This window comes from Schistocerca nitens, chromosome 4 (assembly GCF_023898315.1).
Source record: "Schistocerca nitens isolate TAMUIC-IGC-003100 chromosome 4, iqSchNite1.1, whole genome shotgun sequence".
Classification (NCBI taxonomy): Eukaryota; Metazoa; Arthropoda; class Insecta; order Orthoptera; family Acrididae; genus Schistocerca; species Schistocerca nitens.
This window is the reverse complement of record NC_064617.1, coordinates 565,305,674-565,329,724: the sequence shown is the minus strand read 5'-3', so window position 1 is coordinate 565,329,724 and position 24,051 is coordinate 565,305,674. Positions and strand designations below refer to the sequence as shown.

Sequence of the window (24,051 nt, the reverse complement as noted above, 5' to 3'; positions counted from 1 at the left end):
TTCTCCTCTCTCATTCCTTGTCCCAAGCACATATTCTCCTGTAACCTTTTCTTCTGTTCCTTCCCTTACAGCTGCATTCCAGTCCCCCATGACTAATAGATTTTTCATCTCCCTTTATGTACTGTGTTACCCTTTCAATATCCTCATATACTTCTGACCAGAAATCCTTGTCTTCTTTCCACTTCACTTCACTGGCCTGTACTGTATCTAGGTTGAGCCTTTGCAGTTCCCTTTTCAAATTTTTCTAGCTTCCCTACCATGTTCAAACTTCTGACATTCCATGCCCTGACTCATAGAACGTTATACTTTCGTTGGTTATTCGTTCATTATCTTATGATCACCTTGCCCTTGGCAATGCACTCCCAGAGATCTGAAAGGGGGACAACTCCGGAATCTTTTGCCAATGGAGAGATCATCATGACACTTTTTGAATTACAGGCCATATGTCCTGTGGATAAATGTTACATGTCTTTAATCCAGTGGTTTTACGCCATCATAAATATCCAGACTGTATAAAAATACTAGAGTAACTCAATACAATCACGAGGCCTGTGCCAGCCGTTGTGGCCGAGTGGTTCTAGATGCTTCAGTCCAGAACCGCATTGCTGCTACGCTCGCAGGTTCGAATCCTGCCTCAGGTGTGGATGTTTGTGATGTCCTTAGGTTAGTTAGGTTTAAGTAGTTCTAAGTCTAGGGGACTGATGACCTCAGATGTTAAGTCCCATAGTGATTAGAGCCAGTTGAACCATTTGAATGAGGCCTGTGGTGGCAACCAGGTCTGTAAGGCCAGTGACCTCTGTCATCTGCTGATGTAACAGCTTTGAGGTTAGACCACTCATTATCCTGAGAAGGGTTGTCAGTCTGTAGGGCATACAGCCCATACACAGCATCACTCCCCCCCCCCCTCCCCCTCAAAGCATGAGAGGGTGTAGCACATATTGACATCTGAGAAACCTGGTGCTTCTTTGTTGGTCCCCTGCAACTGATGACTTCAGCAGGCTGAGGTCGATGTCCATCAGAGTTGGTGTCCGGATCGCGATCAGGCTGACCTTGCCAGAAGCCAGAGAAAGTGTGGACCCTGGGGCTGCCGCAGCTATGCTGCATTGTCCAAGGTTCCAGGAGGAGGGATGTCCAGCTGTGGAACAAAAATTCATGCAAATCCACTGGTATGAAGCATTGTGGCATTGCTGTTTTCCTTGGGCACATATGGTTGACAGGCTTGTGGCAGATGGAGCCATTGTGTTGTTATACTTCCACCATGGTGTATCCCAATAAAATGGTTACTACTGCTGGGGCCTATTGGTGGCAATGTTTGGAGAAAACCAATGTCCAGATATCATCTTTGACAGAACAATGTTGATATTGAGACAGTGGATGGGAAATGGGGTCCTTGTAGGGTGGAGGATAGTGAATTTGGACTGTTGCTGTCTTCCGTGGAATTTTTCAGTGGTGCTCATGCCAATTTGAGGGGTGGAGCAGTAAGACACCAAAAACAGTGAGACGGCTTCATCTGAGAATCATAATGGCAGTGTAACTTTGCTAATTGTGGCTTGAATGTGTGAGCAAAGCATTCTGCTAATCCACTGGATGTGGTATGAAAAGTCACTGTGTGCACTAGAGCAATGCCATTGAAAGAACAAAAAGGAGGTAAATTCGGAAGATGTGAAATGAGGCCCATTGTGGGGAAACTACAGTTTCTGGCAGTCCTATACAGAAAGTCCTTGCCAGAGCCTGGATAGTCAGTCTTGAGGATGTTGAAAACATCCGAGAATCATAGAGGACTCCAGTTCCTGCATCAACAACAATAAACCAAGAATAGTCGAAGAAGGGGCCTGAAAAGTCCAAATGGAATCACAACCAGAATGCTGAAACATCCATCCATGGGAGGCATCTGGGAGTGGGTGCTGCCTGTTTGGTTTCACAAGTTTCACATACTGCCACCTTGCTATCAGTATCTGCATCAGTGTCTCAGCAATACACATGTTGGTGGGGCAGCCTCTTTATGAGCACAGCTTCCCAGTGGCACTGATGGAATCACGATGCAAGTATGACATTTTCTCCATGCAATAAAAGGACTCCATTGAGGGTGGAGATCTTGTGACATCTGAGCCAGAATGCTTGGACTTCCTCGTGAGCCATCTGTTTCTAATCTGCTGGCCACCCTCAGTGCACCAGATGGAGTGGTTCTTGCATAACTGGGTCCTTCAAAGAGTGACAGGCAATCACGTGTGCATCCAATGGAAGACATGGCTACATCGTCTTCCGCTTCTGTGTCCATGTGGCGATAGGCCTCTGGTTCTGAATCTAATTGCATGTCCTGTTCCAGTGGTAACCAAGAGAGAATGTCAGCATTGGCATGTTGTGCTGGTGAGAGATGTCTGATGTCATATTAATAGTTACAGCAAAACAGTGTCCATCTCTGAAGGTGATATGCCAATTTGGTCAGAATATTGTAGTCTGCCTTGAATAATGGTGAAAAGGGTTTATGATCTTACAGTAACATGAAATATTAGCTGTACACATAATAACGACATTTCTTGAGTGTGAACACAGTAGCCAGAGCCTCCTTTTGTATTTGACTGTAGTTGCATTGTGCCTGTGTCAGATTTCTGGATATGAATGCAAAGGACATTCCACACCATCTACTTCATGAAATAGCACGACGCCCAAGCTGTAATCAGGAGCATCAGTTGCTACAATCAAAGGTTCTGGTGGTTAGTAGGCCACAAGGCATGTTGGAGGGGGCAGGATTTAACGCAGTCAGAGTCCAGTTCCACATCACATTTTTGCATAACAACTGATGGAGCTGTTCTGCTAAGGCTGCCGCATGTGGGATGAACTTGCGATGATAATTAAGTTGACCAAGCACAGATAGTAGTTGCTTAATGTCCTTTTGGACTGGATGTTTGCTCTATTGCTTGAACATTGTGACATAGGTCATATTCCTGAAACAGTGAGAACACGACCAAGATATGCCATCTGAGGGACCAAAAAATGGCATTCCTGTTAACTCAATATTTTCTTGTTGGAGAACAGCAAAAACAGCATAAAGGTTGTCTGCCAACTCCTGGGCTCTTTTACCAGTGATGAGAATGTCATCCAAATAGTTTGCCATGGTGGGTACATCCCATGTCAGCTGTTCCCAAGTGCCATTGAAAAATAGCCGAGGCACTGGCAAAGCCAATAGGAAACCTATTGTAGCAACCTAGAATTTTCCATGGCACATCATACAGAGGGAGCTGAAGGTATCTCACAAATCAGTCTTGGCAAGAATCTTGCCTCCTGAAGATTATGCCATAATGTCATCCACTTATTGTATCAGGTAGGCATCAGCGACAGACTGTGCATTGATGGTGGCCTTGGAGTTACAACAAATCCGAAGTGACCCATTTGGTTTTTCAACAATAGTCACAGGGTAGCCCACTGACTGTTGGTGTCTGTCTTGAGAACTGCCTTCCTTCTGGAGGTCCTATCATTCTGACTATGGCTTGTCTCTGAGCATGAATGGAAAATTCTGAGCTTTCAAGTAACAAATTGTTGCTCTTGGAAGGAGGCTGACATGAGCCTCAAAACCAGTGTTGCCGGTAGCAGGATGAGAAATAACTGACTTGTATGTGGAGCAAATGTCACTCAAGAAGAAGCTAGCCCTTTATGGCTGAATACTGTTGGTGTAGTCATGTACCTCCAAGCCCAAAGCATTAAAAATCCAAACTGAGGATGTTGGAGGCTCCATCAATGTTTACCAATAAGAGACATGCCACAAAAACAGTAGAATGATACTGAATGTGAGCTGTGAGTTGTCCTTTCACCTCAGTAGTATCATAGCTGTAGCTATGCATTTGTCTGCGAATTCTTGTAGTGGATGATAAAGTTTCCCAAATTATGATAGTCATGGAAGAACCCGTATTGACCTGGACTGTCACTAGGATGGAGTTTGCTTCCTCTATGAGCACTGTCTGTCAGATACAGGAAGCACAGCATGGAATGTAAAATATCTGGGGCATAGATATCAGGTACCTCCTCAACTCTTGGGGAAAGGTGGCCCATATGGGCATAATCTAAGTTCATCTTGAGGGAAGATTGGCAGACTTCCCCCTTGTTTCCTGTCTTGCTGCAGGAGGAACATTTAGCGCGGTGATAATGACACTATTGCCATAGGTAGTTGATAAAACAGTTGCTACATGAGGGTATCTGCTGTGGGTAATGTGCACTGGTTGAGGGCTTGCCAGCCGCAGGTGAATCGTAATGTAATGAAAGCCATGGCTGGGATTTATGTCGGCAAGTTGGACAAACCCTTGTGAAGAGTTATGCAACATTGCCAATGACCATAGAAGCTGTTCAGATGCCCTAATGATGGGGAGGAAACTCTCTGTCATGGGATCCTTGACTTTGATGTGGTCACTATGATGTCCTCCATCTTGTGAAAGTACAAGAGTCATATCTCTGACCAAGGAATTTAAGTAGGACTGTTTACATTGAAGATTAGTACAATAGAATACAATCGTTAGATAAACCCTGCAGTTTGGCTATCCACCCTCTGTAAGATTATCCACTAAGCTTGTGGCAACTAAGAAACTTATAGTGGACTACTGAAGTGTGCACTGGTGAGCCAAATATTTTAGTAAACAAGTCTTTAAGTGAGTATATGGGAAGGCACAAGGCTCTGTCTAAGGGTTCAGCTGCCATAGTAAGTGGCAAGTTTCCTGGCATGCATATACCACAGAGAACACTCGCTGCTGGGTGTCACCTGCAATATCGTGGGCCAGGAAGTGTTGTTCCAGTCTGGCCATGTAGCTCACTTAAGGCCCAGTCTTGTAGTCAAACAGTTGGATTGGTGGCAGCAGCCCTTGGAATCCTACCAGTGAGTCAGTGCAGGACAGCTCCTTGGACAGCTCTGGATTGGATGTGGTGATGACTGTCATCGTGTCTGCCATCACTTTCAAGGCTTGCTACATGTTCTAAAGCAGCAGCAGCACCTAGGCAGTAACATCTGCAGCATTAGACCTGATAAAGCAGATAATCGCTTTTACGATCTTCACAACACAGGCACCACATGCATACTAACACTGTTTGCCCAGGGTGAAAAGCACATGTTAAAGCTTTGGTTCATAGAAAAGTCCCTTGTCACCATTTGCTAAGTATTGTGCCGGTGAGGCACAGTGAGAATGCAGCCCAGATAAACACTGTATTAGAGTTTTATTGAAAGGTACATAAACCAAAATTTTCCTCCTTTGGAGCAAAGTTAATAACTACAAGTTTGTGGAAGTTTATGATTAGCACTGAATTTATAAAAGTCCAACATAGGATGAAGGTCACAATGATAAAACATCCAAAGTTAATATTCACTCAGCAGTAGAACAAAATAACGTAGTGAAGGTCGACATCCGATACCAAGTTTCCAGGATGTCTCTGATGCTGAGGCCAAGTCCCAGCGATGATGAAGGCAGGTGCTGGCAGCTCCATCAGTCAGTGATGGCTGGTTCAGTATATCGGTATGGCATCATACATAGCAAAGATTCCCATGGAGGATCTGACTGAGGAACAGCTGGTGCAGCCAGTGCCTTGTGCAGAGCTTAAAGGAAGATGTCTCAGAGTCCTCTAAATACACAGGCCATGTAGAGATACTAGAGCTACGTCAGGTGATCAAGGATGGCAGAGGGCAAAAGTTTTTTTTAGATTATTTGGTCAGCAATGATACTGGTTAGAAGTTGCATGTAAGTGTTAGAAATGTAACTCATTGCTCCATCATCCAGCTGCTTCACAAATATATTAAGATACCCATATAAACTGTAGTGTAGTGTCTATGGTATATCAAAGAAAATGGGGCCAACAATCCTGGAAGTTGACATGTGCACCACTCTCTAACCTTTTCATCATGCAGTTGTGTGTTGTGGATAGTACAGGGGCTTACACCAGTCCAGTATATCTTGTTTTGTATGTTGTCACGTGACAGTTGGAACCATGCCTCACCTATAAACCAATTTATGGAGAGAATGTCTGAACGTTGAATAAGAAACCCCTGAAACCATTGAAAGTAACACATTTTTTCCTCATGATTTGTTTTTTTACAATTCTTTCATCATGTGCATTCTGTATTGCTGCAGTGCCAATTTCTTCACAGCTCTCTGACATCTGCCATATGAAATGCCTCTCTCCTGGCTCCATCAACACAGTGATGAGTTCTCCAGCATCTTCGAACATGGATAACCATTCATTTATACATACATCATTTGTGATGATTCCCGTCATGAAGGAGCACCATCAGTGACGTAAAATGAGTCAAATTATACATTAACTGGTACAGTCAGTCATTGCAGGTTGCTTGTGCCAGTATATGTTAAGTGACTATCATAGATAGAATGATATATATCATAATTTCTTCAATAAAATTATAACTGTCAAATTCAGAACAAATACATTTGCATTGATAAATATAGAAATTAGTTGTAGATTACTTTTTAGGGTTCCATGCCTCAGTCAGTAAAAACGGAACCCTTATAGGATTACTTTGTTTCCTGTCCATGTGTCTGTCTGTCCGACTTTAAGAACCCCTTCTCTCAGGAATGGGTAGACCTACCAAGTTCAAATTTGTGTCATGTATTAATGTCTATTGTGCCTTGGAGGTGTAAAAATTGTAACCTTCTATATCAGTGCAGTCAAAAGATACCACTATTTATGTCATATATTGTGATACTTGAAAACATAAACATCAAAACCTATTGGCTGCTTCCTGTTGACTTAGAATCGTGAAATTTGGCAAGAAGTAAGGTTTCACAGTACAGGTAAAGGAAAATCAGAAGATTACTGATTTGTAATTACATAACTTGAAAAAAATTGTTTTGTAATTTTTTATTCAGCTATCTGTCTGTCTGTCCATCTGTTAAGTCCCTTTTCCTGTGGAGCAGTTTCGCATATCAAGTTCAAATTTATGTCATACACTAAGGTGTATGGTCCCTTGGCAATATAAAAATTTTAAGCTTCTAAGTTAATGCAACACATATTTCACATATTTTGATACTCGAAAACAGTCATCAAAACCTATAGGGTGCTTACCATTGACTTAGAATCATGAAATTGGGCAATAAGAAAAGTTTATAAGCCAGGTTTCATAATACAAGTAAAGGGATAAATCCAAAAATTGAAAAACACCCATGACTACAGTCTACAGCTGCCAAGGCCAGACCTGGCCATAGCAGCCAGAGGCTGTGGTCCTATGTGTGAGTGAGTTGCATATATATATATATATATATATATATATATATATATATATATATATATATATATATATGTGTGTGTGTGTGTGTGTGTGTGTGTGTGTGTGTGTGTGTGTGTGTGTGTGTGTCTGATGAAGTCTTGTTTGGCCGAAAGCTTTGTTTGATAGTCATTTTGTTGTGCCTATCTGTGACTCAGCATCTCCACTCTATGGTGATTAGCAACAATCCTCTTCATAATATGGTCATTTATGTCTCACATTTTCATACTTGCAAACTCATTAAAACCATAGGATACTTCCGATTGACCTGTTATCATGAAATTCAGCAAGAAGCAAGGTTTCACTGTATAAGTAAAGTAAAAAAATCTAAAACTCATTAAACTGTAATTATATTACATAAAAATTACTTTTGCCACTTGAACATACATTGCATTCATCATCCATCTGTTGAATCCTGCCTAGTCATCGAATATGGGATGTCTAGGAAACCTGCTTTCTTGGATTGTTAGACAACAATTCAAGCAAATCATATTAATGAGTTTTATTACAAAAAGTAAATGACAGTACTTAACTTAGAGAATTACATATATGTGTCACAAGCAAAGGGCGACAGATGAAATAAGCAAGTTTCTTTGGTATAGGCAATGCTACATAGGACAAGCGAAATGACTAGTCTTGAAGCTGTTCTTGAACTGGGCCACAACCAGTCGCTTATACATTCTCTTCACATAGAGGCCACTACTGCTGTTGTCCTGGAGAGGGTTGGTCAGCATGCAATTGGCTGACATCTTCTTCACAGCCCTCTCTTGTTCCCAACTGGCATGCCAGCACTTGGGTTTACACCGTATCTTTTCTCCCCCCCCCCCCCCCCCCCAAAGCATCGGACCGTCATTGTATAAGGAGCATGACAATGGGAGGAGAAGCAGGAGTGTGGATGCTGCGATGGATTGGAAGCTGTGGCTGCAGGGGACATCAGGCTTCCAGTTGTACACTGCCATCCGGCCTGTGCTCTGGTGGAAACGTCCCCAGAAAATGACCAGAAGGGTACGCCTCCATCTTCTGAGGCCCATAACAAGATGTAGAATGCATCTGCTGCTATAGTGCGGGCGGATCCAGCTCCATTGGTAAGATGCGCAGTGTTTCGCCTCATTCAGAAGCTGTTCCCTAACGCAAACCCGAGTGAACATTCCTATGATCAGGTTGTAGATTCACTAACTAACTATTTTGACCAACAAGTGAGCGTGGTGGCAGCTAGGTATCAATTCTTTAATTGCAATAAAAGGTCAGAACAAACTTATCGTGAATGGGTAACGGATTTGCACGGTATAATGATGAAGTGCAAATTCTGATGTGCCTGTGGTGCTTTATATTCAGACGTTATGTTGTGTGATGCGATCATGTACAGTGTAACTGATGTCAGACTTAGAGAACAGATTTAGAAACAATTCAATCCATCATTTTAGCATGTAGTGTAAGTACTAGATTGGTACGATTAAGGTGCTGTGTTGGCCGATAAATTTGAGCAACCACCAATTTGCTGGGTTGAGTTGCCTCTTGCTTGCGACTGGCCTATTAGGCAGCAAAAGCATGTTTGTGCCACATGACGTAAACAGTACTCTATGCCACGTAAACAGCTCTCTAAACAGGCGAACGGAATTAAGTCATGCCCTCGGTGCTATTCGTGGCACAAACACCAAGATTGTCCATCCCAACAAGCACCTGTGACAAGAAAGGTCATGCACAATCTATATGTTTACAATGGAACAAACATAATAATTCTGCTCACTCACAAAAACTAGTCACAAGGCCCATGTAATCAATGCAGTGCATTCAAAGCCTGCTGGAGGCATTAGCAAAACTAGCAAACACAGTTTCTACAGTGCAACACCAGTCCAACAAACTTTTTGTGCGTTTGCATATTAGTGGAAAACGTGAAATTTCGGTTGGACACTGGTGCCTCTGTAACACTACTTAATCGTGACACATATGAATTGCTAGGCTCTCCAAGCCTCTCTAAAACTAGCATGCCCCTGACAGCTTCTAATGGACAAGACATTCCCATTCTTGGGAAATTTACTTTGACTGCTATGTATTGCTCACATACGTGAACTGTGAATTTCACTGTGCTACAATCACACGATTGTGAGAACATATTTGGCTTTGATTCATTTGATTTGTTTGGCTTTCAAATTCGGGAAAATGTGCTGTCTTTTCTGGAGCTTTAGGCAAGGCTAACAATTTTGTTGCACATATTGCTATGAAAGAAAATGCCCAGCCAAAATTTTGCCGGGCCAGAACTGTTCCCATTGCATTCCGGGACAAAGTCACTGCTGAACTTAAAGAATTGCAAGATAGCAGAGCTAGTCAGTGGGCAAGTCCAATCGTTTTACTCCCCAAACCTTCAGGTCACATTCACCTCTGTGTTGACTTTAAGTCTACAGTCAACCCACAAACTGTGATTGATACTTATCCATTGCCATGCCCAGAGGATCTCATGGACAGATTAGGCCCTGGTCACTACTTTTCAAAAATTGATTTGCACGATGCATGTCTTCAAATACTACTAGATATTGTTGTTGTTGTGGTCTTCAGTCCTGAGGCTAGTTTGATGCAGCTCTCCATGCTACTCTATCCTGTGCAAGCTCCTTCATCTCCCAGTACTTACTGCAACCTACATCCTTCTGAATCTGCTTAGTGTATTCATCTCTTGGTCTCCCTCTACAATTTTTACCCTCCACGCTGCCCTCCAATGCTAAATTTGTGATCCCTTGATGCCTCAGAATATGTCCTACCAACCGGTCCCTTCTTCTTATCAAGTTGTGCCACAAACTCCTCTTCTCCCCAATTCTATTCAATACCTCGTAATTAGTTATGTGATCTACCCATCTAATTTTCAGCATTCTTCTGTAGCATCACATTTCAAAAACTTCTATTCTCTTCTTGTCCAAACTATTTATCGTCCATGTTTCACTTCCCTACATCGCTACACTCCATACAAATACTTTCAGAAACGACTTCCTGACACTTAAATCTAAACTCGATGTTAACAAATTTCTCTTCTTCAGAAACGCTTTCATTGCCATTGCCAGTCTACATTTTATATCCTCTCTACTTCGACCATCATCAGTTATTTTGCTCCCCAAATAGCAAAACTCCTTTACTACTTTAAGTGTCTCATTTCCTGATCTAATTCCCTCAGCATCACCCGACTTAATTCGACTACATTCCATTATCCTCGTTTAGCTTTTGTTAATTTTCATCTTATATCCTTCTTTTAAGACACTGTCCATTCCGTTCAACTGCTCTTCCAGGTCCTTTGCTGTCTCTGACAGAATTACAATGTCATCGGCAAACCTCAAAGTGTTTATTTCTTCTCCATGGATTTTAATACCTACTCTGAATTTTTCTTTTGTTTCCTTTACTGCTTGCTCAATATACAGATTAAATAACATCAGGGATAGGCTACAACCCATTCTCACTCCCTTCCCAACCACTGCTTCCCTTTCATGTCCCGCGACTCTTATAACTGCCATCTGGTTTCTGTACAAATTGTAAATAGCCTTTTGCTCCCTGTATGTTACCCCTGCCACCTTCAGAATTTGAAAGAGAGTATTCCAGTCAACATTGTCAAAAGCTTTCTCGAAGTCTACAAATGCTAGAAATGTAGGTTTGCCTTTCCTTAATCTTTCTTCTAAGATAAGTCGTAGGGTCAGTATTGCCTCCCGTGTTCCAACATTTCTACAGAATTCAAAATGATCTTCCCCGAGGTCGGCTTGTACCAGTTTTTCTATTTGTCTGTAAAGAATTCGTGTTAGTATTTTGCAGCCGTGACTTATTAAACTGATAGTTCGGTAATTTTCACATCTGTCAACACCTGCTTTCTTTGAGATTGGAATAATTATATTCTTCTTGAAATCTGAGGGTATTTCGCCTGTCTCATACATCTTGCTCACCAGATGGTAGAGCTTTGTCGGAGCTGGCTCTCTCAAAGCTGTCAGTAGTTCTAAAGGCATACTGTCTACTGCCGGGGCCTTGTTTTGACTCAGGTCTTTCAGTGCTCTGTCAAACTCTTCACGCAGTATCGTATCTCCCATATCATCTTCATCTACATCCTCTTCCATTTCCATTATATTGTCCTCAAATACATCGCCCTTGTATAGACCCTCTATATACTCCTTCCACCTTTCTGCTTTCCCTTCTTTGCTTAGAACTGGTTTTCCATCTGAGCTCTTGATATTCATACAAGTGTTTCTCTTTTTTCCAAAGGTCTCTTTAATTTTCCTGTAGGCAGCATCTATCTTACCCCTAGTGAGACAAGCCTCTACATCCTTACATTTGTCCTCTAGCCATCCGTGCTTAGTCATTTTGCACTTCCTGTCGATCTCGTTTCTGAGATGTTTGTATTCCTTTTTGACTGCTTTATTTACTGTATTTTTATATTTTCTCCTTTCATCAATTAAATTCAATATTTCTTCTGTTACCCAAAGATTTCTGCTAGCCCTCATCTTTTTACCTACTTGATCCTCTGCTGCCTTCACTACTTCATCCCTCAGAGGTACCCATTCTTCTTCTACTGTATTTCTTTCCCCCATTCTTGTCAATCATTCCCTAATGTTCTCCCTGAAGCTCTCTACAATCTCTGGTTTAGTCAGTTTATCCAGATCCCATCTCTTTAAATTCCCACCTTTTTGCAGTTTCTTCAGTTTTAATCTACAGTTCATAACCAATAGATTGTGGTCAGAGTCCACATCTGCCCCTGTTGAATTGTCTTACAATATAAAACCTGGTTCCTAAATCTCTGTCTTACCATTATATAATCTATCTGATACCTTCTAGTATCTCCAGGTTTTTTCCATGTATACAACCTTCTTTTATGATTCTTGAACCAAGTGTTAGCTATGATTAAGTTATGCTCTGTGCAAAATTCTACAAGACGAATTCCTCTTTAATTTCTTAACCCCCAATCCATATTCACCTACTATGTTCCTTCTCTCCCTTTTCCTACTCTCGAATTCCAGTCACCCATGAGTATTAAATTTTCGTCTCCCTTCACTACCTGAATAATTTCTTTTATCTCATCATACATTTCATCAATTTCTTCATCATCTGCAGAGCTAGTTGGTATATAAACTTGTACTACTGTAGTAGGCATGGACTTGGTGTCTATCTTGGCCACAATAATGCGTTCACTATGCTGTCTGGAACCGCGCGACCGCTACGGTTGCAGGTTCGAATCCTGCCTCGGGCATGGATGTGTATGATGTCCTTAGGTTAGTTAGGTTTAAGTAGTTCTACGTTCTAGGGGACTGATGACCTAAGATGTTAAGTCCCATAGTGCTCAGAGCCATTTGAACCATGTTGCTGTTTGTAGTAGCTTACCCGTGCTCCTACTTTTTTATTCATTATTAAACCTACTCCTGCATTACCCCTATTTGATGTTGTATTTATAACCCTGTATTCACCTGACCAAAAGTCTTGTTCCTCCTGCCACCGAACTTCACAATTCCCACTATATCTAACTTTAACCTATCCATTTCCCTTTTTAAATTTTCTAACCTACCTGCCCGATTAAGGGATCTGACATTACACGCTCCATTCTGTAGAATGCCTGTTTTCTTTCTCCTGGTAACGACGTCCTCTTGAGTAGTCCCACCCGGAGATCTGAATGGGGGACTATTTTACCTCCGGAATATTTTACCTAAGAGGACACCATCACCCTGATGCTAGATGAAGAATCTCAAAATGTGTGTGTTGTGAATACTCATTTGGGCTTGTTTAAATATTTGTGTTTGCCTTTTGGCAGTGCTTCCGCACTTGCCATTTTCCAACAGTATTTGAAACATCTGAGTGCTCAAGTACCAGACTGTTCAAACTATTTGGGCGATAATGTCATAGCACGTCGTACACCTGAAGAACACATTGCAAATACGCATGCTTTGTTTCATGTGCTATCTGATGCAGGATTGAAGTGTAGACTGGACAAGTGTGATTTTTTTAAACTTGAGTTGCAGTGTCTTGGTCATGTCATAAACAGTCAAGGTGTACATCCTCTTCAGTAAAATTTGTTAGCCATACTTGATCTGCCAGTTCCTTGCAATGTCACAGAATTGCAGTCAGTCTTGGTGAAAATGAACTGTTATATACGGCTCATACTGAATGCTGCACAAATCGCAGCTCCATTGCATCGCTTACGTCGCAGGAACATCCCTTTTGTTTGGACAGATGAGTGCCAAGAAGCTTTTCAAAAACTTAAAGCTCCATTGCTGAGGGATCGATGCTTGGTTTACTTTGATCCTGACAAACAAGTTGTGTTTCAAGTTGATGCTTCGTCTTATGGAATTGATGCAGTGATTCCACATAGATTAGGTGATAAAGACAGGGGTATTGCTTTTGCACCACAAGTGTTGTGCAAGGCCCAGTGTAATTATTCACAAGTAGAGAAAGAAGCAAGGCTATTGTGTATAGTGTCACCAAATTCCACCACTACTTGTATGGCAGGAAATTCTACCTCAACATGGTAATGTGGACGCACTTTCATGTCTTCCAATCGGCCCTGATACTGACTTTGATGCTTCTGCTGCATCTTGTTGTCACATAGATGCTCACAATTCTCAATTGCTTCAATCCCATCTTCATCGCCAAATGGTGAATCCTGCCTAGTCGTCAAATATGGGGTAACTAGGAAACCTGCTTTCTTGGATTGCTAGACAACCATTCAAGCAAATCATGTTAATGAGTTTTATTATGAAAAGTAAATGTCAATACTTAACTGAGAATTAGATAGATGTGTCACCAGCAAAGGGTGACAGACAAAATAAGCAAGTTTCTTCAGTATAGACCGTATTACATAGGACAAGCGAAATGACTAGTCTTGAAGCTATTCTTGAACAGGGCCATAGCCAGTCGGGCACAGTGCTTATGTTCTCTTCACATAGAGGCCGATGCTGTCTCGTTGTCATCTTGGAGAGGGGTCTGCGAGTGTGCAATTGGCTGATCTCTTATTCACAGCCCTCTCAGTTCTCTTGTTACCGACTGGCGTGCCAGCACTTGACTTTATGCCGTAACACCATCAGAAGAATAACAGGGAAGCATTACAGCAAGCAAACATAAAATGTAAGCTGTAGTCATGTTTTAGTAAGTAAGTAAAGAATGTTTCATTAAATCTGCTGTCTCTGTACATATAAAATGAAGTCCCCTAATCGCTTCTTTTTGTATATCTGGGCTAGTCTGAGGAACTATGTAGAGACTTTTTTGATATGGTCTTGGAATTCCTGGGGCCAATATCTTGCCAGTATTGATATCAGTAACAGGTAAAAATCATTGAGATTCTTGATTCCAAGGATGGATGAACTACATATATACATAATTAAGTTTGTACGGAACCTTCTGTGTGTGAGTCCTACTTTGACTTGGCCTGTGTTCTACTTGACCATTTTTTCCATGGAAAAGTCAGTTAAAGATAGAGAGCTACATGAGAAAAATTCAGTTTGAAACAGGGAACTGATGCAAACATTATTATTGGTTAAAAGCAGAGAGACTTGGAGTGGATATGATTATTATTGGTTAAAAGCAGAGAGACTTGGAGTGGATATGAAAGACACATAATATACAACAGTGCAGATGGAGGTATGTACAAGAAAGACTGATGAGGGAAAAATACATCATTGGTAATAAAATAAATATGAAAAAGTGTAAGAGGAAGTATAAGACAAAAATTAGAGTAACCAATTAAACAAGAGAATAGAGATTTAATGGTCAGCTTGTAAATGGTCAGAAATGAAAAACAATTATTATTTACATCTACATAATTACTCTGCAAAATGTAAATGTAATTTGACTAGGGTATCCCAGCGGGTAGACCGTTCGCTGGGTGCAAGTCTTTTGATTTGACACCACTTCGGCGACTTGCACATCAATGGGGATGAAATGATGATGATTAGGACAACGCAACTCCCAGGCCCTGAGCAGAGAAAATCTCCAACCCACCGGGAATCAAACCTGATCCCTGAGGATTGACATTCTGTTGGGCTGACCACTTAGCTACCGGGGGTGGACACACTGCAAAATAATGAAGGGAGAATAGCTTACCTTCAGGAGGCAACTGTCCAGTATCACCAATGGAAGATTGTAAAAGATTCCTAGGTTTCAAGACCATTAGTTCCTTCATCAAGGCATAAAAAATCTTTCAAAACACTGAGGTGCAATCATTTGCCAGAGAAGAGGATTGCTTTTATTTCAATAATAATACAGTTGGATAGTGAAATGACAGACATTTTCCACACCATTTTCTTTTTCTATATTCCCTGCCTTCTATGGAACTTCTTCAAGTACATACTGTTCAATTTGCAGTAAAGTTGTCGGTGTTTTTCCCTTACCTTCTCCTTTAGCTGAATTAAGTTCAGTAGTATTATATTTTGTGTTATATTGATTCCTTCAACACTGCAGGGGCAGTTCATTTATTTTCAAATATGTTTAATGTTTTCTTTCTTTATTTAAAAACAGGAGGACTTCTTGCTAGATGGGAGGTTGCAAAAACAATATGGACTTACATGCTGTCTATTGGCCTTGCGTATTTTGTTACTCTCTGTCTGTATCCTGGCATTGAATCTGAAATTGTGAGCTGCACACTAAAAAGTTGGATGCCAGTTGTTCTCATGGCCATCTTCAATGCTGCAGATTTAGTAGGAAAAGTAAGTAACTTAAGGTCAGATGGTTGCAATCAGTGAATGTACTGATTTCTTCTGAGATGAAATTAGGTGTTGTTAGTATTATATTATATTGTAATTGTAAGCTGTAAAGAAATTTGAATTTAGAGAAAATAATAATAATAATAATAATAATAATAAGTTTTGGGAACTGTTCTTGTTAGCTATAAATTTAATAGATGACAACATACATTGAATGATTAGTGAAAAACTAAATTGCTAATGCAGATAACAGTTTCTCTTAGGCATGATATTTGTTTCTTTTTATGCATCTGTGAGACCTGTAATTTTTTCGCACTAAGCGAGTTGTATATATGTCCCTTCTTGATTTAATTCTCAGCAATTTAATCTGATAATCCTGAATTGTACCAAAGAATGCATGGAGAGTTTTGTAAATAAAGCCCCTCTTATTTTGTTGATTCAGAATAATTCTTACTATTTTAAATATTTCTCTTTATTCTTCAGAAGTATAAATCAAGTACTGTTTAGTATATATCACCTGGCATGAATGCAATGTTCATCCAGGAGCTCTTCACACATAGAAAAATCGCCATCCTCTTAGCTGATGCTTCAGTTTTGAACACACTGTCCCATTTGATTACATTTTGCGCAAAGTGTGCTCTTATAACATAGGACAAGTCAACTTAAACTTATTTTCTTCCAGTATTTAACCTATGTATTACAGTTTAATACATCAAAGTGCCAATACTTATAATAATGTTGCATACATTTTTCACCCATTTATTAGGTCCTGAAAATTATTTACTTACCACATTACTCATTTACATTTTTCTCTTAGTATTGATGTTATCAAGTTATTTACATATCATAATATGTTCTATTAGTTACAGTACCTCTATAACACTAATAGTAGCATTTTTCCGTGGTATGTTTTCCAAGTAGAGAAGGAATTAGCATATTTCATCAAAATATAAGAGGTATTAGAGATAAAGTTAGTGATCTGCTTATAGATGTTGACTCTGAAATTATTGGTATATCGGAGCACCACTTAAATAATTTGACAATTCAGAGACTTCCTTTACCAGGATACAGATTAGCTGGCTGTTTTTCAAGGAGTTCCTTGCGGGGTGAGAGAGTGGCTATGTACATAAAAAACAGTATTCCATTTGAGTCCACAGATTTATCACGGCACTGCACTGAGCAGATATTTTAATGTTGTGCAGGGGCAGTTGAATTTAGTGAACTAAACTTCTAATTGTTGTCCCCTAACTCTGAGTTCAGAATATTTCTGCTCAAGCTAGAGAGGGTTCTTCATTCACTTTGTAGGAAGTACCAGAAATTAGTTGTATGTGGTGACTTCAATATAAATTTTGTGTATGATGGTGCAAGAATAAAGATGTTGATAGATGTCCTAAATTCATATGATCTGATGCAGATTGTGTTTTTTCCAACTAGGGTACAGGGGAACAGTAGCACAACCATAGACAATATTTTTATTCATTCTTAATTACTATATGGGCATTCTGTTAGTAAAAAGGTGAATGGCATTTCAGACCAAGATGCACAAATTTTAACACTGTTAGGCTTTTGTTCTCAAACAAATGTTTTCACATATAATTACAAACTACGTAGGAAAGTAATCCAACAGCAATAGAGAGTTTTTTAAACCTTCTCAGGGAACAGGAGTGGCAGGATGTTTATAGTGCCGATAACATAGATGATAAATACACTCCTGGAAATGGAAAAAAGAACACATTGACACCGGTGTGTCAGACCCACCATACTTGCTCCGGACACTGCGAGAGGGCTGTACAAGCAATGATCACACGCACGGCACAGCGGACACACCAGGAACCGCGGTGTTGGCCGTCGAATGGCGCTAGCTGCGCAGCATTTGTGCGCCGCCGCCGTCAGTGTCAGCCAGTTTGCCGTGGAATACGGAGCTCCATCGCAGTCTTTAACACTGGTAGCATGCCGCGACAGCGTGGACGTGAACCGTATGTGCAGTTGACGGACTTTGAGCGAGGGCGTATAGTGGGCATGCGGGAGGCCGGGTGGACGTACCGCCGAATTGCTCAACACGTGGGGCGTGAGGTCTCCACAGTACATCGATGTTGTCGCCAGTGGTCGGCGGAAGGTGCACGTGCCTGTCGACCTGGGACCGGACCGCAGCGACGCACGGATGCACGCCAAGACCATAGGATCCTACACAGTGGCATAGGGGACCACACCGCCACTTCCCAGCAAATTAGGGACACTGTTGCTCCTGGGGTATCGGCGAGGACCATTCGCAACCATCTCCATGAAGCTGGGCTACGGTCCCGCACACCGTTAGGCCGTCTTCCGCTCACGCCCCAACATCGTGCAGCCCGCCTCCAGTGGTGTCGCGACAGGCGTGACTGGAGGGACAAATGGAGACGTGTCGTCTTCAGCGATGAGAGTCGCTTCTGCCTTGGTGCCAATGATGGTCGTATGCATGTTTGGCGCAGTGCAGGTGAGCGCCACAATCAGGACTGCATACGACCAAGGCACACAGGGCCAACACCCGGCATCATGGTGTGGGGAGCGATCTCCTACACTGACCGTACACCACTGGTGATCGTCGAGGGAACACTGAATAGTGCCCGGTACATCCAAACCGTCATCGAACCCATCGTTCTACCATTCCTAGACCGGCAAGGGAACTTGCTGTTCCAACAGGACAATGCACGCCCGCATGTATCCCGTGCCACCCAACGTGCTCTAGAAGGTGTAAGTCAACTACCCTGGCCAGCAAGATCTCCGGATCTGTCCCCCATTGAGCATGTTTGGGACTGGATGAAGCGTCGTCTCACGCGGTCTGCACGTCCAGCATGAACGCTGGTCCAACTGAGGCGCCAGGTGGAAATGGCATGGCAAGCCGTTCCACAGGACTACATCCAGCATCTCTATGATCGTCTCCATGGGAGAATAGCAGCCTGCATTGCTGCGAAAGGTGGATATACACTGTACTAGTGCCGACATTGTGCATGCTCTGTTGCCTGTGTCTATGTGCCTGTGGTTCTGTCAGTGTGATCATGTGATGTTTCTGACCCCAGGAATGTGTCAATAAAGTTTCCCCTTCCTGGGACAATGAATGCACGGTGTTCTTATTTCAATTTCCAGGAGTGTATAATGCTTTCCTTAACACATTTATCATGCTCTTTGAGAGTTGCTTTCCATTAGAACATTCTAAACGGAGTACTAACAGTAATAGGCAGCCTGAGTGGCTGACTAGTGGGATAAGGATATCATGTACAGCAAAGCGGGAATTATATCAAAATGTTAGAAGTAGTCACAATCAAGCTGCAATAGCCCATTACAAGCGCTATTGTAAGGTGCTTAAAAATGTTATTAGGAAAGCAAAGAGTATGTGGTATGCAAATAGAATAGCTAATTCACAGGATAAAATTAAAACCATATCGTCAGTTGTGGAAGAAGTGTCTGGTCCACAGCACAAGGTCAATGATATAAAGTCAGTTCGAACTAAAAATATTTCTGTTACTGATACATCAGATATATGTACAGTTAGCAGGAGCATGGAATGTCAGATCCCTTAGTCAGGCAAGTAGGTTAGAAAATTTAAAAAGGGAACTGGATAGGTTAAAGTTAGATATAGTGGGAATTATTGAAGTTCGGTGGCAGGAGGAACAAACGGGGAAGATCAGTTTGGATTCCATAGAAATGTTGAAACACATGAGGCAATACTAACCTTACAACTTATCTTAGAAGAAAGATTAAGGAAAGGCAAACCTACATTTCTAGCATTTGTAGACTTAGAGAAAGCTTTTGACAGTGTTGACTGGAATACTCTCTCTCAAATTCTGAAGGTGGCAGGGGTAAAATACAGGGAGTGAAAGGCTATTTACAATTTGTACAGAAACCAGATGGCAGTTATAGGAGTCGAGGGGCATGAAAGGGAAGCAGTGGTTGGGAAGGGAGTGAGAATGGGTTGTAGCCTCTTCCCGATGTTATTCAATCTGTATATTGAGCAATCAGTAAAGGAAACAAAAGAAAAATTCGGAGTAGGTATTAAAATACATGGAGAAGAAATAAAAACTTTGATGTTCGCCGATTACATTGTAATTCTGTCAGAGACAGCAAAGGACCTGGAAGAGCAGTTGAACGGAATGGACAGTGTCTTAAAAGGAGGATATAAGATGAAAATTAACAAAAGCTAAACGAGGATAATGGAATGTAGTCGAATTAAGTCGGGTGATGCTGAGGGAATTAGATCAGGAAATGAGACACTTAAAGTAGTAAAGGAGTTTTGCTATTTGGGGAGCAAAATAACTGATGATGGTCGAAGTAGAGAGGATATAAAATGTAGACTGGCAATGGCAATGAAAGCGTTTCTGAAGAAGAGAAATTTGTTAACATCGAGTATAGATTTAAGTGTCAGGAAGTCGTTTCTGAAAGTATTTGTATGGAGTGTAGCCATGTAGGGAAGTGAAACATGGACAATAAATAGTTTGGACAAGAAGAGAATAGAAGTTTTTGAAATGTGATGCTACAGAAGAATGCTGAAGATTAGATGGGTAGATCACATAACTAATTACGAGGTATTGAATAGAATTGGGGAGAAGAGGAGTTTGTGGCACAACTTGACAAGAAGAAGGGACCGGTTGGTAGGACATATTCTGAGGCATCAAGGGATCACAAATTTAGCATTGGAGGGCAGCGTGGAGGGTAAAAGTTGTAGAGGGAGACCAAGAGATGAATACACTAAGCAGATTCAGAAGGATGTAGGTTGCAGTAAGTACTGGGAGATGAAGAAGCTTGCACAGGATAGAGTAACATGGTGAGCTGCATCAAACCAGTCTCAGGACTGAAGACCACATCAACAACAACATTTAACAATAATTTTCTGAGCATTGCTGGTGAATTAAATAAAAATTAAGTTTCTACAGGCAATCATATAACTTTCTTGGCAAATGTATTTCCAAGATTGATGTCTGAAATATCCCTCTGTGATACAGACAAGGGGGAGATTGTGTCAATAATTAAACCACTGAAGGCTAAGGACTGTCATGGATATGATGGAGTGCCTAGCAGAATATTAAAGTACTGTACTGCACATATTAGCCCTGTATTTAGCCACCTTTGTAATTTTTCCTTTAGAAGTGGTCAGTTTCTTGAATGATTTAAGTACTCAGTAATAAAGCTGCAGGTGTAGACAGGGCACAACAAACTTTCAGCATCAAATTGAAAAGTAAGAATGTAGGGAAATCAGTAAAGAGAAAGAAAGTGTTGTTGTTAGGTAGTTCCCATGGAAGAGGTGTTGGCCAACTTGTGCAGGATGAACTATGTTCAGAATACCAGGTCACCAATTTTTTTAAACCTAGTGCTGGTCTGGAGCAGGTGACAGAGGATTTAGGATCACTTTGGAAAGATTTCACTAAGGAAGACACCGTGGTTATAGTGGGTGGGGCAGGTAACAGTATTGACAGAGATCCTGGGTACAGTATAGAGTGTGACCTGGCAAAGATTGCAGCAGCATTGAAGCATACTAGTGTTAAGTTTGTATCTGTTCTTGGGCGTCATGACCAACCTCATTTGAACTCTTCTGTCAAAAGAGTTAATTTGGAGCTGGAATGGCTGCTTATGTCGGGTGCAGGGTCACACATTGGTGTGGTTCCTGTTGATTCTCTCAGTAGGTGGGATTATATTAGGCATGGCCTTCACCTCAAGAGGAAGGGGAAGTGTAAATTGGCTGGGGAAATAGGAGGAAAGTTAAAGGGGGGAGGCACTGTCATGAGTGGTAAAATACCAGTTGTTATAGGATTCAGAAAAGACCCTAATTCCAGCTTATTACATCAGCATAAACAGCTATTGGCTAAGAATTTTCAACAGTCAGCAATTTTAACTCAATTAATGTGAAATGTTAGCTATCTTTATTGCATCAAAATATTCGAGGACTGAGAAATAAAATTAATGAATTAACTATCTGCATAGATGAATTAGAGTCTTCAAACCCAGCTGACATAATCTGCCTCTCTGAGCATCATGTGACCACTGGTATAGAACTTTTAAGTGTTACAGGGTTTAGGTTAGCATCTCACTTTTGTAGATCAGAAATGGAGAAAGGAGGAGTTGCCACATTCATCAGGAACTATCATAAATTTAAGAACATAGACATTCATAAATTTTGCCTAGAACAGCATATGGAAGCATGTGCAACAGAAGTAGAATTTCAGTAAAATCCTTCATAATATTAAGTTTATATCGAGCACCTGCAGGTAACTTTAATCTGTTTGTAAACCACCTTGAAGCTGTACTGGCCCATTTAACAACCAAAAACAAAGAAATAGTGGTTGCTGGTGATTTCAATGTAGATTTCTACATCTACATTCATACTCTGCAAGCCACCTGACGGTGTGTGGCAGAGGGTACCCTGAGTACCTCTATCGGTTCTCCCTTCTATTCCAGTCTCGTATTGCTCGTGGAAAGAAGGATTGTCGGTATGCTTCTGTGTGGGCTCTAATCTCTCTGATTTATCCTCATGGTCTCTTCGCAAGATATATGTAGGAGGGAGCAATATACTGCTTGTCTCCTCGGTGGAGGTATGTTCTCGAAACTTTAACAAAAGCCCGTACCGAGCTACTGAGCGTCTCTCCTGCAGAGTCTTCCACTGGAGTTTATCTATCATCTCCGTAATGCTTTCGCGATTACTAAATGATCCTGTAACGATCCTCCTGCATTTCAGTACAATTTTCCATTGTTAGAACCTCTCGATACACCACAGCATCATCTGCAAAAAGCCTCAGTGAACTTCTGATGTCATCCGCAAGGTCATTTATGTATATTGTGAATAGCAACGGTCCTATGACACTCCCCTGCGGCACACCTGAAATCACTCTTACTTCAGAAGACTTCTCTCCATTGAGAATGACATGCTACGGTCTATTATATAGGAACTCTTCAATCCAATCACACAATTGGTCTCCCCCCTGCGGGTTCGGGGGCTAGAATAGGCCCGCGGTATTCCTGCCTGTCGTAAGAGGCGACTAAAAGGAGTCTCAAATGTTTTGGCCTTATGTGATGGTCCCCTCTCGGGTTTGACCTCCATCTTTCTAAATTATTCCGAAGAGCGAGCCAATTGGGGAAGGGCGCCTTACATGGTGCACTGTATCCATCGTGCATTGAGACCTTTAGCCGACTTTTTAGTCGTTGCGATGGTGTACCGCTCGTTTTCCGTCTCTTGGGCGAGGATACGTTCCTGGGTGCGATTACCACCCTGCACTCTGCAGTGTTGCTTTTAACTGCGACGACGACCTTGGACATTTTTGCACCTAAGATCCAGCACAGTTGCCAGTCCATTGTGGTGGGGCCGCCATGTACCCTGTTGGTTGTAGCCCCCTGACAACACAGGGATCGCTCTACTAATGCCTGCGCCGTTAACTCCCCACGTATGCCAAGGAGTAGATGCCCGTCTCCCTGGGGCATCAGGACTCCCGGCAATGGACATCCTGCCAGGTGGCTATTGCTGCGGCTGGGTGGCGCCCGTGGGGAGGGCCCTTGGTCGGAGTAGGTGGCATCAGGGCGGATGACCCGCAATGAAGCGTGGTACATCATCTCTCGCTGGCGGCCAGTCGCCAGCAGTCTCTAAGCGTTCTCGGGCTCAATTTAATGCTCAAAAGTACGATCCGAAAACGTTCCCCTCTCTGGCCACGCCGTGGGAGGAGCATAAGTCTCATGATGGAGGTAATAGTTATTCGCCCCGATTCTTAGTTTGCACGAGAGCTGATGGGGAGTCTTTTCTATCCACAAAGCCTCAGTTCTTCGTCGAGCATTTAGAGGACAAGTTTGGGGAGGTGGAGGGCTTGTCCAAAATGCGCTCTGGGTCAGTACTGATACAAACGGCATCCTCCGCCCAGTCACGCAGGTTACTTGCTTGTGACAAGTTGGGGGATGTTCACGTTACCATTACACCACATAAGAGTTTAAATATGGTCCAGGGAGTTATTTTCCATAGGGACCTACTTTTGCAGTCTGACGACGAGCTGCGCGCCAACTTAGAGCGTAAAGGTGTTCATTTCGTCCAGCGCATTCATCGGGGTCCGAAGGACAATCAGGTTGCTACCGGTGCCTTCATCTTGGCCTTCGAGGGTGATACATTACTGGAGAAGGTCAAGGTGATGGTCTACCGTTGTG

General features: G+C 41.9%; 1 protein-coding gene across 1 annotated transcript in view; it reads left to right on the top strand.

Moving 5' to 3' along the window:
- The window catches only part of LOC126253343 (equilibrative nucleoside transporter 4), a 211,055-nt gene that overhangs the window by 107,183 nt on the left and 79,821 nt on the right, over positions 1 to 24,051 (top strand). Inside the window, exon 8 of the mRNA XM_049954610.1 lies at positions 15,716 to 15,903. Coding sequence (XP_049810567.1) covers positions 15,716 to 15,903 — 188 coding nt within the window. The remainder of the gene's footprint in view (positions 1 to 15,715; positions 15,904 to 24,051) is intronic.